The sequence below is a fragment of the Ranitomeya imitator genome, chromosome 3 (genome assembly GCF_032444005.1).
Source record: "Ranitomeya imitator isolate aRanImi1 chromosome 3, aRanImi1.pri, whole genome shotgun sequence".
Taxonomy (NCBI): Eukaryota; Metazoa; Chordata; class Amphibia; order Anura; family Dendrobatidae; genus Ranitomeya; species Ranitomeya imitator.
This window is the reverse complement of record NC_091284.1, coordinates 825,842,843-825,858,724: the sequence shown is the minus strand read 5'-3', so window position 1 is coordinate 825,858,724 and position 15,882 is coordinate 825,842,843. Positions and strand designations below refer to the sequence as shown.

Below are 15,882 nucleotides of genomic sequence, written 5' to 3'. Positions count from 1 at the left end.
ACTATGAGAAATAAGATTCTCAGGTCTGATGAGACGAAGATAGACCTTTTTGGTGATAATTCTAAGCGGTATATGTGGAGAAAACCAGCCACTGCTCATCACCTGCCCAATACAATCCCAACAGTGAAGCATGGTGGTGGCAGCATCATACTATGGGGGTGTATTTCAGCTGCAGGGACAGGATGACTGGTTGTCATTGAAGGAAACATGAATGCGGCCAAGTACAGAGATATCCTGGATGAAAACCTCTTCCAGAGTGCTCTGGACCACAGACTTGGCCGAAGGTTCCCCTTCCAACAAGAAAATGAACGTAAGCACACAGCTAAAATAACAAAGGAGCGGCTTCAGAACAACTCTGTGACCATTCTTGACCGGCTGAGCCAGAGCCCGGACCTAAACCCAACTGAGCATAACTGGAGAGACCTGAAAATGGCGTCCACCAACGTTCACCATCCAACCTGACGGAACTGGAGAGGATCCCCAAATCCAGGGGTGAAAAACTTGCTGCATCATTCCCAAGAAGACTCATGGCTGTACGAGCTCAAAAGGTGCTTCTACCCAATACGGAGCAAAGGGGCTGAAGACTTATGACCATGTGATATTTCAGTTTTTCTTTTTTAATACATTTGCAAAAATTACTACATCCTTTTTTTCAGTCAAGATGGGGTACAGAGTGAACATTAATGAGAAAGAATGAACTTTTTGGAATTTACCAAATGGCTGCAATGAAACAGTGTGAAAAATTTAAAGGCGTCTGAAAACTTTCTGCATATTGCGCCATACAGAATGGGCCCCATATAATGCTCCGTGCAGTATAATGAGCCCCATATGATGCTCCATGCAGTATAATGAGCCCCATATAATGCTTCATACAGAATGGGCTCCATATAATGTTCCATACATAAAAAATAATCAACTACTCCCCTCTCCTTGTTCCCCACTGCTCCAGTCTCCTCAGCATCTTCTGACTCTGCAGTGCTCAGCACAGAGGATGCTCTGTAGTGACATCATCGCACGCTCTACCCTGAGACGTCACAGTCAGAAGACGAGGAAGAGACCGGAGCTGTGGAGGAACAGGGAGAGGTGAGTATCTCAAACAGTTTAAAGTATGATGAGGGCATCGGGCCCCCCAACTAACAGGCCCCTTAGTGTGCCGATGTCCCTGACAGGGAGTGGGCCCTCCAGCTTGCTCAGGGTCCCGGCACTTGCCCGGGTGCGCCAGATGGTGACGCCGGTACTGTGTCCAGTGATCGAGGGGACTCAAAAAAATTCTCTCATTGAAAACAAATTTATCTTTGGATAGAGGATGCCTAATTTGTAGATTTAAGCGGTAAAACCTTAATGGATGGTCTTTAAAAAAAAAAAAAAAACTAAATAAAAGCAAACCATAGAATTTATACTGATATATTCAAGGAATAATATTGAGGTGTTTTTTGTTGTTTTTTTTTAGATCAGGTGTGAAAAATATATTTCCAAAATAGGAACAGAATCATCTTTTTGAAATTGACAAGTATTTGACTTTCCATAAAAATATCTATATTTGCCCAAATATCTTAAAAAGTGGAAAAATATTATTGAAAGTAAATAGTTTTGTGTATGGTATAATGTGTGTTACATTTAGGTCGTGGCACAATTTCAGGATGTCCTGATTTTCTGAGTCACCGGGATCAGCAGACAATCGGAGCTCTCTCCGGCATACAATATCCCGTGGACAGCATGTTCCCAGCACATCTGATGGATCAATCTTTAGATAAAGTAATGAGGCCACGTGCATTTCTGGAGAGATGAAGGTGTGAAAATTGTACTGAAATCATTGGTTAGAAAAAGCAAAAATAGGACGTTATGTGAGCAGGGCATAACAAGCGGATACATCGCATGATGGACATCATTAGCCATAATGTGGCTCATTAGGTTTCCATAATGGTTTCTGGTATTTTACCAGACGATATAGTTCAGCAAGCCCTGATATTTTACCGATTCTTACATGGAATCTCCAATACAGAGGGGTACACAGCCTAAATGTCTTGATAATCCACTGGGGTGCAGATACAGATATACAGTTTCCAATGAACAAAATTTCACCTAGACAAAGGATAGAATTTCAAAACTGCCCCTAAGTACAAGAATATAACTACTATAATACTGCCCCTATGTACAAGAATATAACTACTATAATACTGCTCCTATGTACAAGAATATAACTACTATAATACTGCCCCTATGTACAAGAATATAACTACTATAATACTGCTCCTATGTACAAGAATATAACTACTATAATACTGCCCCGTATGTACAAGAATATAACTACTATAATACTGCCCCTATGTACAAGAATATAACTACTATAATACTGCTCCTATGTACAAGAATATAACTACTATAATACTGCTCCTATGTACAAGAATATAACTACTATAATACTGCCCCTATGTACAAGAATATAACTACTATAATACTGCCCCTATGTACAGGAATATAACTACTATAATACTGACCCTATGTACAGGAATATAACTACTACAGTGGGGCAAAAAAGTATTTAGTCAGTCAGCAATAGTGCAAGTTCCACCACTTAAAAAGATGAGAGGCGTCTGTAATTTACATCATAGGTAGACCTCAACTATGGGAGACAAACTGAGAAAAAAAAAACCAGAAAATCACATTGTCTGTTTTTTTATCATTTTTTTTGCATATTATGGTGGAAAATAAGTATTTGGTCAGAAACAAACAATCAAGATTTCTGGCTCTCACAGACCTGTAACTTCTTCTTTAAGAGTCTCCTCTTTCCTCCACTCATTACCTGTAGTAATGGCAGCTGTTTAAACTTGTTATCAGTATAAAAAGACACATGTGCACACCCTCAAACAGTCTGACTCCAAACTCCACTATGGTGAAGACCAAAGAGCTGTCAAAGGACACCAGAAACAAAATTGTAGCCCTGCACCAGGCTGGGAAGACTGAATCTGCAATAGCCAACCAGCTTGGAGTGAAGAAATCAACAGTGGGAGCAATAATTAGAAAATGGAAGACATACAAGACCACTGATAATCTCCCTCGATCTGGGGCTCCACGCAAAATCCCACCCCGTGGGGTCAGAATTATCACAAGAACGGTGAGCAAAAATCGCAGAACCACGCGGGGGGACCTAGTGAATGAACTGCAGAGAGCTGGGACCAATGTAACAAGGCCTACCATAAGTAACACACTACGCCACCATGGACTCAGATCCTGCAGTGCCAGACGTGTCCCACTGCTTAAGCCAGTACTTGTCCGGGCCCGTCTGAAGTTTGCTAGAGAGCATTTGGATGATCCAGAGGAGTTTTGGGAGAATGTCCTATGGTCTGATGAAACCAAACTGGAACTGTTTGGTAGAAACACAACTTGTCGTGTTTGGAGGAAAAAGAATACTGAGTTGCATCCATCAAACACCATACCTACTGTAAAGCATGGTGGTGGAAACATCATGCTTTGGGGCTGTTTCTCTGCAAAGGGGCCAGGACGACTGATCCGGGTACATGAAAGAATGAATGGGGCCATGTATCGTGAGATTTTGAGTGCAAACCTCCTTCCATCAGCAAGGGCATTGAAGATGAAACGTGGCTGGGTCTTTCAACATGACAATGATCCAAAGCACACCACCAGGGCAACGAAGGAGTGGCTTCGTAAGAAGCATTTCAAGATCCTGGAGTGGCCTAGCCAGTCTCCAGATCTCAACCCTATAGAAAACCTTTGGAGGGAGTTGAAAGTCCGTGTTGCCAAGCGAAAAGCCAAAAACATCACTGCTCTAGAGGAGATCTGCATGGAGGAATGGGCCAACATACCAACAACAGTGTGTGGCAACCTTGTGAAGACTTACAGAAAACGTTTGACCTCTGTCATTGCCAACAAAGGACATATTACAAAGTATTGAGATGAAATTTTGTTTCTGACCAAATACTTATTTTCCACCATAATATGCAAATAAAATGTTAAAAAAACAGACAATGTGATTTTCTGGATTTTTTTTTCTCAGTTTGTCTCCCATAGTTGAGGTCTACCTATGATGTAAATTACAGACGCCTCTCATCTTTTTAAGTGGTGGAACTTGCACTATTGCTGACTGACTAAATACTTTTTTGCCCCACTGTATAATACTGCCCCCTATGTACAGGAATATAACTACTATAATACTGTCCCCTATGTACAGGAATATAACTACTATAATACAGACCCTATGTACAGGAATATAACTACTATAATACTGCCCCTATGTACAAGAATATAACTACTATAATACTGACCCTATGTACAGGAATATAACTACTATAATACTGCTCCTATGTACAAGAATATAACTACTATAATACTGCTCCTATGTACAAGAATATAACTACTATAATACTGCCCCTATGTACAGGAATATAACTACTATAATACTGCTCCTATGTACAGGAATATAACTAATATAATACTGCTCCTATGTACAAGAATATAACTACTATACAGGTCCTTCTCAAAAAATTAGCATATAGTGTTAAATTTCATTATTTACCATAATGTAATGATTACAATTAAACTTTCATATATTATAGATTCATTATCCACCAACTGAAATTTGTCAGGTCTTTTATTGTTTTAATACTGATGATTTTGGCATACAACTCCTGATAACCCAAAAAACCTGTCTCAATAAATTAGCATATTTCACCCATCCAATCAAATAAAAGTGTTTTTTAATAACAAACAAAAAAAACAACAAATAATAATGTTCAGTTATGCACTCAATACTTGGTCGGGAATCCTTTGGCAGAAATGACTGCTTCAATGCGGCGTGGCATGGAGGCAATCAGCCTGTGACACTGCTGAGATGTTATGGAGGCCCAGGATGCTTCAATAGCGGCCTTAAGCTCATCCAGAGTGTTGGGTCTTGCGTCTCTCAACTTTCTCTTCACAATATCCCACAGATTCTCTATGGGGTTCAGGTCAGGAGAGTTGGCAGGCCAATTGAGCACAGTAATACCTTGGTCAGTAAACCATTTACTAGTGGTTTTGGCACTGTGAGCAGGTGCCAGGTCGTGCTGAAAAATGAAATCTTCATCTCCGTAAAGCATTTCAGCCGATGGAAGCATGAAGTGCTCCAAAATCTCCTGATAGCTAGCTGCATTGACCCTGCCCTTGATGAAACACAGTGGACCAACACCAGCAGCTGACATGGCACCCCACACCATCACTGACTTTGGGTACTTGACACTGGACTTCAGGCATTTTGGCATTTCCTTCTCCCCAGTCTTCCTCCAGACTCTGGCACCTTGATTTCCGAATGACATGCAAAATTTGCTTTCATCAGAAAAAAGTACTTGGGACCACTTAGCAACAGTCCAGTGCTGCTTCTCTGTAGCTCAAAAGCGGCTTTACCTGGGGAATGCGGCACCTGTAGCCCATTTCCTGCACACGCCTGTGCACGGTGGCTCTGGATGTTTCCACACCAGACTCAGTCCACTGCTTCCCCAGGTTCCCCAAGGTCTGGAATCGGTCCTTCTCCACAATCTTCCTCAGGGTCCGGTCTCCTCTTCTCGTTGTACAGCGTTTTCTGCCACATTGTTTCCTTCCAACAGACTTACCATTGAGGTGCCTTGATACAGCACTCTGGGAACAGCCTATTTGTTGAGAAATTTCTTTCTGGGTCTTACCCTCTTGCTTGAGGGTGTCAATGATGGCCTTCTTGACATCTGTCAGGTCGCTAGTCTTACCCATGATGGGGGTTTTGAGTAATGAACCAGGCAGGGAGTTTATAAAAGCCTCAGGTATCTTTTGCATGTGTTTAGAGTTAATTAGTTGATTCAGAAGATTAGGGTAATAGGTCGTTTAGAGAACCTTTTCTTGATATGCTAATTTATTGAGACAGGTTTTTTGGGTTATCAGGAGTTGTATGCCAAAATCATCAGTATTAAAACAATAAAAGACCTGACAAATTTCAGTTGGTGGATAATGAATCTATAATATATGAAAGTTTAATTGTAATCATTACATTATGGTAAATAATGAAATTTAACACTATATGCTAATTTTTTGAGAAGGACCTGTAATAGTGCTCCCTATGTACAAGAATATTACTACTATAATACTGCCCCCTATGTACAAGAATATTACTACTATAATACTGCCCCCTATGTACAAGAATATAACTACTATAATGCTGCTCCTATGTACAAGAATATAATTACTATAATACGGCCCCCTATGTACAAGAATATAATTACTATAATACTGCTCCTATGTACAAGAATATAACTACTATAATACTGCCCCTATGTACAAGAATATAACTACTATAATACTGCTCCTATGTACAAGAATATAACTACTATAATACTGCCCCTATGTACAAGAATATAATTACTATAATACTGCTCCTATGTACAAGAATATAACTACTATAATAGTGCCCCCTATGTACAAGAATATAACTACTATAATACTGCCCCCTATGTACAAGAATATAACTACTATAATACTGCCCCCCTATGATCAACAAGATAAAATGAAGCATAACAGAATATTTCAGAATCGTATGATGGGTTATTTGGAAAGATGATATGATGATATCACAGCGATCAGGGTGAGTTGGGCAGGATTACTTATTGCTGATGTCACCATCTCCAAACACTGTTGTCTCTTATATCTGGTCTCCCTCTTCTATAACTGTTAATGCATTTAGTGACAGTGCAGGAAGAATAGTCCTCCAGAAATATACAGTCAGTGACCACTTTCTCCGTTCATTCGTTCATTTCTGTGATATTTCGGCGGGCAGCAGGAATTACACTGGTAATTTTCCGCTAGCTTAGGACAGTCTAAGGAAATACTTCTCTGGAGATCTCAAGCGTCATTGCCATCAGCATCGTGTCCAAGGTCAGCTGACGTAGACGAAAGTCAGAACAAGAACACTTACTAAATATCGGAAGAGAAACGCATCCAATAGGAACAAAATACATGTATATGTATGTGTGTGTGTATATATATATATATATATATATATATATATATATATATATATATATATATATATATATATTTTTTTTTTTTTTTTTTTTTAATTTACTGGTATATTAAATGTAATTTATCCTAGCTAGCAGAACGTCTGATGGTACATGATGCTGTGGAAGGTTTAAAGGCACTGGCTATGTGGCACCCCAGGGTCCTGGTCATCGCAGTGGTATTGCTTTCCTGTCGGGGAGAGTGATGCTACGTTTGGAGGCAAAGAAGGATAACTGCATCCAGGTATCAAACATGCAACACATTTCACACTCCAGACCTCCAGGGGGTTTATAAGGTCACTCCTCATATAGATATATAACTGGTAGTCTGGAAAGTCAGAAAGTTCTACACAGTAGTCTGAGGTGGACAGATGGTTCAAAGGAGCTGTGCATGCCCTCAGAGCTGCAGCTCCCAGAAAGACACACAGAAGACAGAACTGTATTGCAGCGAGCGTGAAGGAAGTCGTAGCAAAGGAGAAGGTACCAGAAGGGGACCAGCCCTACACAGGCTGCCTCCTTCTGAGGTGCAGGATCCCGGTAGTCGGAACACCGAGGGAGTAAGGACCTTTATGCTTTGCTCCAGAGACCGGCAGGACAGCTAATTGCAAGGTAGTTGTCCGCCCTACACCCAGGTGGCACGGTGGCACCCATGGAGGCCGGGGCGTGCTAGAGTCCCTATAAACCGCCTCAAGCCACCAGTCATACGGGTTTGTCCTATCCTATATGGAGGACAGAGAAAGACACAACACCTGTGAAACCCTTATGTGAAGCCTTAGGCAGTAAGGAACTACAACATCCAGGCGCTAGAGGAAGGCTACTGATTTCCACCTGGATAAGGGGACTCTGGATTTGCCTCCAAACCGGCCGGACTCTGCCTGCCCTGTGATCTGGTCCCCTGGACTGTGGATGCTGAAGTCTTCAGTAAAAGGTAAAGAGTCTGCAACCTTGTGTCCTCGTTCTTCTCTGCGCCTCTCACCATCCACCATCTACACTCTGGGAAGCCCTGGGGACATACGTCACCTGTGGGAAGGTATACCATCTAGCTGCCATAACATCACCCCAGCAGACCCCTAAGCAGCGTCGGTCACCCTGACCGAATACCACAGGTGGCGTCACGAACACAAACTTTATCCCTTTAAAGACCTTTCCCTTTTACATGGACGTCCCAGGGCCACGGACTGTCAGCCACCGTGATGTCCCCCTGTGAACCGCAGGACCCAGTACTGAGTACTCCACGGCCCCATGGGGGTGATCCAGCTACCTTTGGGGCCTTTCTTTCTTTTCTAAAACTTAACGAGGACCTATGACCAGTTTCAACATGGGACACTACATGGAATAAAGGCTGTAGAGGAGAGTTAAACTTTGAAAAGTAAAAACTATTTTTCCTGTGAGTTGCGGATATATTTGCTTGTAAATTAACCCCTTTAACCCAATGGTGGTTGCGTGTTTTTTTGTTTTTTTTTATAAAAGCTTTATTTTGTGTTCAGTCTCTGAATCCCTAACATCAACAATATAATTTATGATGCAACTGCAACAAGAGCAAAATGGGGAGAAAAAAAACAAAACAAACAAAACATAACCAAATACATAACAAAAAATGTAAAACTTCACATGGTTACAGCAAATCTGACTGCCAGCAAGGCCTATCCTAAATATCTGCTCAGATTATCCCATGCCGATGCATCGCTACTGCAGCTGCTGAGGATAGTCGTGTGTAGTGAAGGACAATCTCCAGGTTAGATCACGAGATGAAACGTTTCATTCTTAAGAACTGACTGCTAGCCTTTAAGTGAAAGCCAATAACAATGCCATTACCTACAAAAGTACCCAGTGGCCATGCCACTGCTTGCACAGTGTATGGATGCAGATGGCAGAAATGGAGTTTGTTCGTAGACTTGTTTGCAGATTTTTAGGCTAGAACTCCAAAACTAAAGCATTACCCATCCCATCCCACCTCCTCCCCAACCTCACCACCACACTTATCTCATCCCTAACCCACCTCTTCAACTGATCACTATCTTCTGGCACCTTCCCCTTTGCGTTCAAACATGCCACAATCACGCCTATCCTTAAAAAGCCAACCCTCGATCCAACTGCTATGTCCAGCTATCGCCCAATATCGCTGTCCCCATTCGCTTCCAAACTCCTGGAGCAGCACGTCCACGCTGAACTTTCCTCCCACCTCTCATCTAACTTGCTCTTCGATAATCTACAATCTGGTTTCCGCCCCCATCACTTAACTGAGACCGCCCTGACCAAAATCACTAATGACCTACTTACCGCCAAAGCTAATGGACAATACTCTGTACTCCTCCTTCTAGACCGGTCCTCGGCCTTTGACACAGTTGACCACTGTCTCTTACTACAGATCCTCTCTTCCTTTGGTATGAAACACCTCGCCCTATCCTGGATCTCCTCATACCTTTCCAACAGCACATTGTCAGCACAGTGTCTCCCACTCCCACACTACCTCCTCTCTGTTGGAGTCCCAAGGCTCTGTTCTAGGACCCCTACTCTTCTCAATCTATACACTTGGCTTGGGACAAATCATAAAGTCCCATGGATTCCAGTACCACCTTTATGCTGATGACACTCAGATCTATCTCTCTGGCCCAGACATCACCTCTCTGATGTCCAGAATCCCAGAGTGTCTATCAGCCATATCCTCCTTCTCCTCTCGCTTCCTCAAACTCAATGTGGACAAATCTGAACTCATCATCTTTCCTCCATCTCATAGATCTTCCTTACCTGACCTATCTATCGCAATTAATGACATCACACTTTCCCCCGTACCGGAAGTCCGCTGCCTCGAAGTAACCCTTGACTCTGCCCTGTCCTTCAAACCACACATCCAAGCTCTTTCCATTTTCTGTCGCCTCCAGCTCAAAAATATCTCCAGAATCCGTCTTTTCCTCAACTGTCAATCTACTAAAATGCTTGTGCACGCCCTCATCATCTCCTGCCTCGACTACTGCAACATCCTTTTCTGCGGCCTCCCTGCTAACACCCTTGCACCTCTCCAGTCCATCCTTCACTCTGCTGCCCGACTAATTCATCTCTCTCCTCGCTACTCCTCCGCTTCCCCCCTCTGCAAATCTCTTCACTGGCTCCCATTCCCTCAGCGTATCCAGTTCAAATTGCTAATACTGACCTACAAAGCCATCCACAACCTGTCTCCTCCATATATCTCTGAACTAATATCCCGATATCTTCCCTCACGTGATCTCCGGTCCTCCCAAGACCTCCTTCTCTCCTCCACACTTATTCGCTCCTCATCCAACCGCCTCCAAGACTTCTCCTGAATATCCCCCATCCTCTGGAACTCCACGCCTCAACACGTCCGACTATCAACCACATTCGGATCCTTCAGACGGAACCTGAAAACCCATCTATTCAGGAAAGCCTGCACTGACCCCGCTGCCTCCTCACCACTACTGGAGATACCGCCACCATCCTGTAGAATGTAAGCCCCGAAGGGCAGGGTCCTCGCCCCTCTGTATTAGTCTGTCACTGTTAGTTTGCTTACTGTAAGTGATATCTGTAATTCGTATGTAACCCCTTCTCATGTACAGCACCATGGAATCAATGGGGCTATATAAATAAATAATAATAATAATTATGATGACCGGGCCAATTTTTACAATGAAGTCACTTTGAGGGGTCTATATGATAGAAAATACCCAAATGTGACACCATTCTAAAAACTGCACCCCTGAAGGTGCTCAAAACCACATTCAAGAAGTTTATTAACCCTTCAGGTGTTTCACGGGAATTTTTGGAATGTTTAAAAAAAAAATGAACATTTAACTTTTTTTCACAAAATTTTTTACTTCAGATTCAATTTGTTTTATTTTACCAAGTGTAACAGGAGAAATTGGACCTCAAACGTTGTTGTGCACTTTGTCCTGAGTACGCCGATATCCCATATGTGGGGGTAAACCACTGTTTGGGCGCATGGGAGAGCTCGGAAGGGAAGGAGCGCCATTTGACTTTTCAATGCAAAATTGGCTGGAATTGAGATAGGACGCCATGTCTCGTTTGCAGAGCCTCTGATGTGTCTAAACAGTGGAAACCCCCCCAAAGTGACCCCATTTTGGAAAGTAGACCCCCTAAGGAACTTATCTAGATGTGTGGTGAGCACCTTGAACCCCCAAATGCTTCACAGAAGTTTATAATGTAGAGCCGTGAAAATTAAAAAAATCATTTTTTTTCAACAAAAATGATCTTTAAGCTCCCAATTTTGTATTTTCCCAAGGGTGTCTGGAGAAATTGGACCCCAAAAGTTGTTGTGCAATTTGTACTGAGTACGTTGATACCCTATATGTGGGAGAAAATTTACTGGTTGGGCGCATGGCAGAGCTCAGAAGGGAAGGAGCACCATTTTACTTTTTCAACACAGAATTGTATGGATTGAGATCAGACATCATGTTGCGTTTGCAGAGCCCCTGGTGCCTAAACAGTGGAAACATCCAAATTCTAACTCCAACCCTAAACCTAACACACCCCTAACTCTAATCCCAACCCAAACCACACCCCTAACCCTAACCACACCTCTAACCCCAACACAACCCTAACCCGAACACACCCCTAACCGTAATCCCAACACACCCCTAACTCCAACACTCCCCTAACCCTAATCCCAACCCTAACCATACCCATAACCCTAACACACCCCTAACCCAACCGTAAATGTAATCCAAACCCTAACCCCAACCCTAACTTTAGCCCTAACCCTAACTTTAGCCCCAACCCTAACTTTAGCCCCAATCCTAACCATAATGGGAAAATGGAAATAAATCAATTTTTTTAATTATATTATTTTTCCCTAAGGCGGTGATGAAGGGGGGTTTGATTTACTATTTATAGCGGGTTTTTATGTTTGGCAGCCGTCACACACTAAAAGACGCTTTTTATTGCAAAAAATAGTTTTTGCGTTACCACATTCTGAGAGATAATTTTTCCATATTTTGGTCCACAGAGTCATGTGAGGTCTTGTTTTTTGTGGGACGAGTTGACGTTTCTATTGGTACCATTTCCGGGCACATGACATATTTTGATCGCTTTTTATTCCGATTTTTGTTAGGCAGTATGAACAAAAACCAGCAATTGGTGAATTTCTTTTGGGGGTGCCGTTTATACCGTTCTGCGTTTGGTAAAATTGAAAAAGCAGTTTTATTCTTCGGGTCAGTACGATTACAGCGATACCTCATTTATATCTTTTTTTTTTATATTTTGGCGCTTTTATACAATAAAAACTTTTATTAAAAAAATTATTTTTGCATCGCTTTAATCTGAGGGCTATAACTTTTTAACTTTTTTGCTGATGATGCTGTATGGCGGCTCGTTTTTTTGCGGGACAAGATGACGCTTTCGGCGGCACCATGTTTATTTATATCTGTCTTTCTGATCGCATGTTATTCCACTTTTTGTTCGGTGGTATGATAAAGCATTGTTTTTTGCCTTTTTTTTACGGTGTTCACTGAAGGGGTTAACTAGTGGGACAGTTTTATAGGTCGGGTCGATACGGACGCGGCGATACTAAATGTGTACTTTTGTTGTTTTGTTTAAATTTACATAAAGAAATGTATTTATTGGAGCAATATTTTTTTTTTGTTTAGGATTTAGGATTTTTTTTCTTTTTTCACACATGTAAATATTTTTTTTTAAACTTTTTTACTTTGTCTCAGGGTGGAACATCATGCTATAGTGTCAGATCGCTGATCTGACACTTTGCACAGCACTGTGTCAGATCAGCGATCTGACAGGTAGTGCTGCAGGCTTGCTGGCGCCTGCTCAGCAGGCACTGACAAGCCACCTCCCTGCAGGACCCGGAAGGCCCCCTGCGGCCATCTTGGATCCGGGGCCTGCAGGGAGTAGGACGGAGGAGACGCCCTCTCCCTGCGCAATGCTTCCCTATGCTGCTGGAACGCTGCGATCATATTTGATCGCAGTGTTTCGGGGATAATGTGCCAGGAGCAGTCCGTGACCACTCCTGGCACATAGTGCAGGATGTCAGCTGTAATAATCAGCTGACACCTGGCCGCGATCGGCTGCACTCCCCCTGTGAGCGCGGCTGATCGGTGATGATGTACTATCCCGTCGGTGGTAATAGGGGCCCAGACCACCTCGACGGGATAGTACATCTAATGTGAGAAAGGGGTTAAAGGTTATAATTTATGACAATGTGACATTACCAGAGATTTGTCTCTGGGAGCGTGTACATCTTCTCCTGCATAAGGATGACCAATCACAAACAGGCAGCATAATGCAGAAAAAAAAAAAAAAGAACACGCCCTCATCTCCTCACTGACCGCTACTGTAAAGATTCAGTAAATCTAAGTTATGTATCATTACAAACACTTCCAGGTCTGATCTCCTGACAGTCAGTATGCAGGGAGGGTGACAGCTGACAGCATTGTGACATGAGACCTGAAAGTATTTATAATGCTACATAACTCTGCAGCCACTGTGTGAGATGAGATCTGTTGTATCTCTAAAGTGCTGTCTGCTCTCGCCCCCTCTACACTGACAGCAGGGGGACAAGATCTGGAAGTATTTGTAATGATAAAGATATGGTAAATCTAATTTATGTATCATGACAAATACTTCCAGGTCTCGTCTCTCAGTCAGAGTGAGGGAAGACGAGTAATTTTTTTTACTAGATCTGTTGCATCTACACAGTAGATGCAGAGTTATGTATTATTATAGCACCATTTATTCCATAGCGCTTTACATGTGAAAAGGGGTATACATAATAAAAAACAAGTACAATAATCCTGAACAAAACGAGCCACCGACAGGTACAGGTATCATTACAAACACATCCAGGTCTCATGTCACAGTTCTAATATCTCTCACGCTGCCTGCACACTGACTTCTGCAACAGGAGATCTGGAAGTGTTTGTAGTGATGCATATCTCAGCTCTGGTACGTGTGTACACAGTAGCTGTAGAAATCAGTGAAAAGAGGAGGGCATGTTCTTTTACCCCTGTGTGTGGCTGCCTGCTTATGACTGGATAACCTCATGCAGGGGAAGAAGTACATGCCCCTATAGACAAATGCCTTGAGATTATCCTAAATTAGAACATCGCACTGAGTAGGGAGCGCATACTGAGCACAAACGCGCTCGGTAGAGCAGGGACTATCTCAGCCCCTGAAATGGGCCGATGATGAGGATTCATTGATCTTGTGTCGCCCACCAGGGACTACTTTTGAGTGGGGGAGGGGGCTGTAACTTTGAATTCTCCTTACAAGTAATGATTTCTTTAAGAACGGAACACCAAAGTATTCTGCACCAATCCCAGCCCACTCTTTGTGCTTCTAGATCTTGTGTGTAGACAGATTGGTGTCGCTACCGAACATCTTGTGAGAGTCAGAAAAAGAAGGAAACGTAGTAAGTGTTACACAGTCTTCCCTTTGGGGTGTGAACTCCGCCATGAGTCACTGATGTACCGATAATAGCAGCTTTCATGAAGTGTCCCTCAGCCTGTCCATACTGGCTACGATTGCTGGAAGCCCTGTAAGTGTGCACAGAGCCCTACCTCCATGAGCGTGCGCAGAGACTCCACATAGGACTGCTCCGTGTCCAGGAGGGTCAGGAACACATGTTTTCTCATGTCCTGCAAGAAAAAAAAAATCTTTTAAGACGAGAGAATGAGGAGAAATCATAAAATCAGCCATTTAGTAGCATCAAAGTAATCATGAGGCCATTGAGCGCAAAAATAGATCTTTCCATGGACACTAGACAGCTATTTTTATTATTAGCACAGGCTGGATTAATATGACTGATAACACCTCAATACACAGCTGATAATAACGGCTCCACAATAGGTGATGTCACAGCTCACCTCCTCCTGTACAATGACTGATAACACAGGATCCACCATTCACAATAGGTGATGTCACAGCTCACCTCCTCCTCCTCTACAATGACTGATAATCCCTCTATATACAGTAGATAACACAGGATCCACCATTCACAATAGGTGATGTCACAGCTCACCTCCTCCTCCTGTACAATGACTGATAACACCTCTATATACAGTAGATAACAGGATCCACCATTCACAATAGATGACGTCACAGCTCACCACCTCCTCCTGTACAATGACTGATAACCCCTCTATATACAGTAGATAACACAGGATCCACCATTCACTATAGGTGATGTCACAGCTCACCTCCTCCTCCTGTACAATGACTGATAACCCCTCTATATACAGTAGATAACAGGATCCACCATTCACAATAGGTGATGTCACAGCTCACCTCCTCCTCCTGTACAATGACTGATAACCCCTCTATATACAGTAGATAACAGGATCCACCATTCACAATAGGTGACGTCACAGCTCACCTCCTCCTCCTGTACAATGACTGATAACCCCTCTATATACAGTAGATAACAGGATCCACCATTCACAATAGGTGATGTCACAACTCACCTCCTCCTGTACAATGACTGATAACACCTCTATATACAGTAGATAATACAGGATCCACCATTCACAATAGGTGATGTCACAGCTCACCTCCTCCTCCTGTACAATGACTGATAACCCCTCTATATACAGTAGATAACAGGATCCACCATTCACAATAGGTGATGTCACAGCTCACCTCCTCCTGTACAATGACTGATAACACCTCTATATACAGTAGATAATACAGGATCCACCATTCACAATAGGTGATGTCACAGCTCACCTCCTCCTCCTGTACAATGACTGATAACCCCTCTATATACAGTAGATAACAGGATCCACCATTCACAATAGGTGACGTCACAGCTCACCTCCTGTACAATGACCTTTGCACGCGCTCTTGAGATGCTTCAATACAACACATAGGGTCGGGTCAGTCTGTT

General features: G+C 42.7%; 1 protein-coding gene across 1 annotated transcript in view; it reads right to left on the bottom strand.

Annotated features, from left to right (window-relative positions):
- Nucleotides 1–15,882, bottom strand: part of ARHGEF17 (Rho guanine nucleotide exchange factor 17) — a 192,034-nt gene that overhangs the window by 43,539 nt on the left and 132,613 nt on the right. The window contains exon 2 of the mRNA XM_069759424.1: nt 14,558–14,635. Coding sequence (XP_069615525.1) covers nt 14,558–14,635 — 78 coding nt within the window. The remainder of the gene's footprint in view (nt 1–14,557; nt 14,636–15,882) is intronic.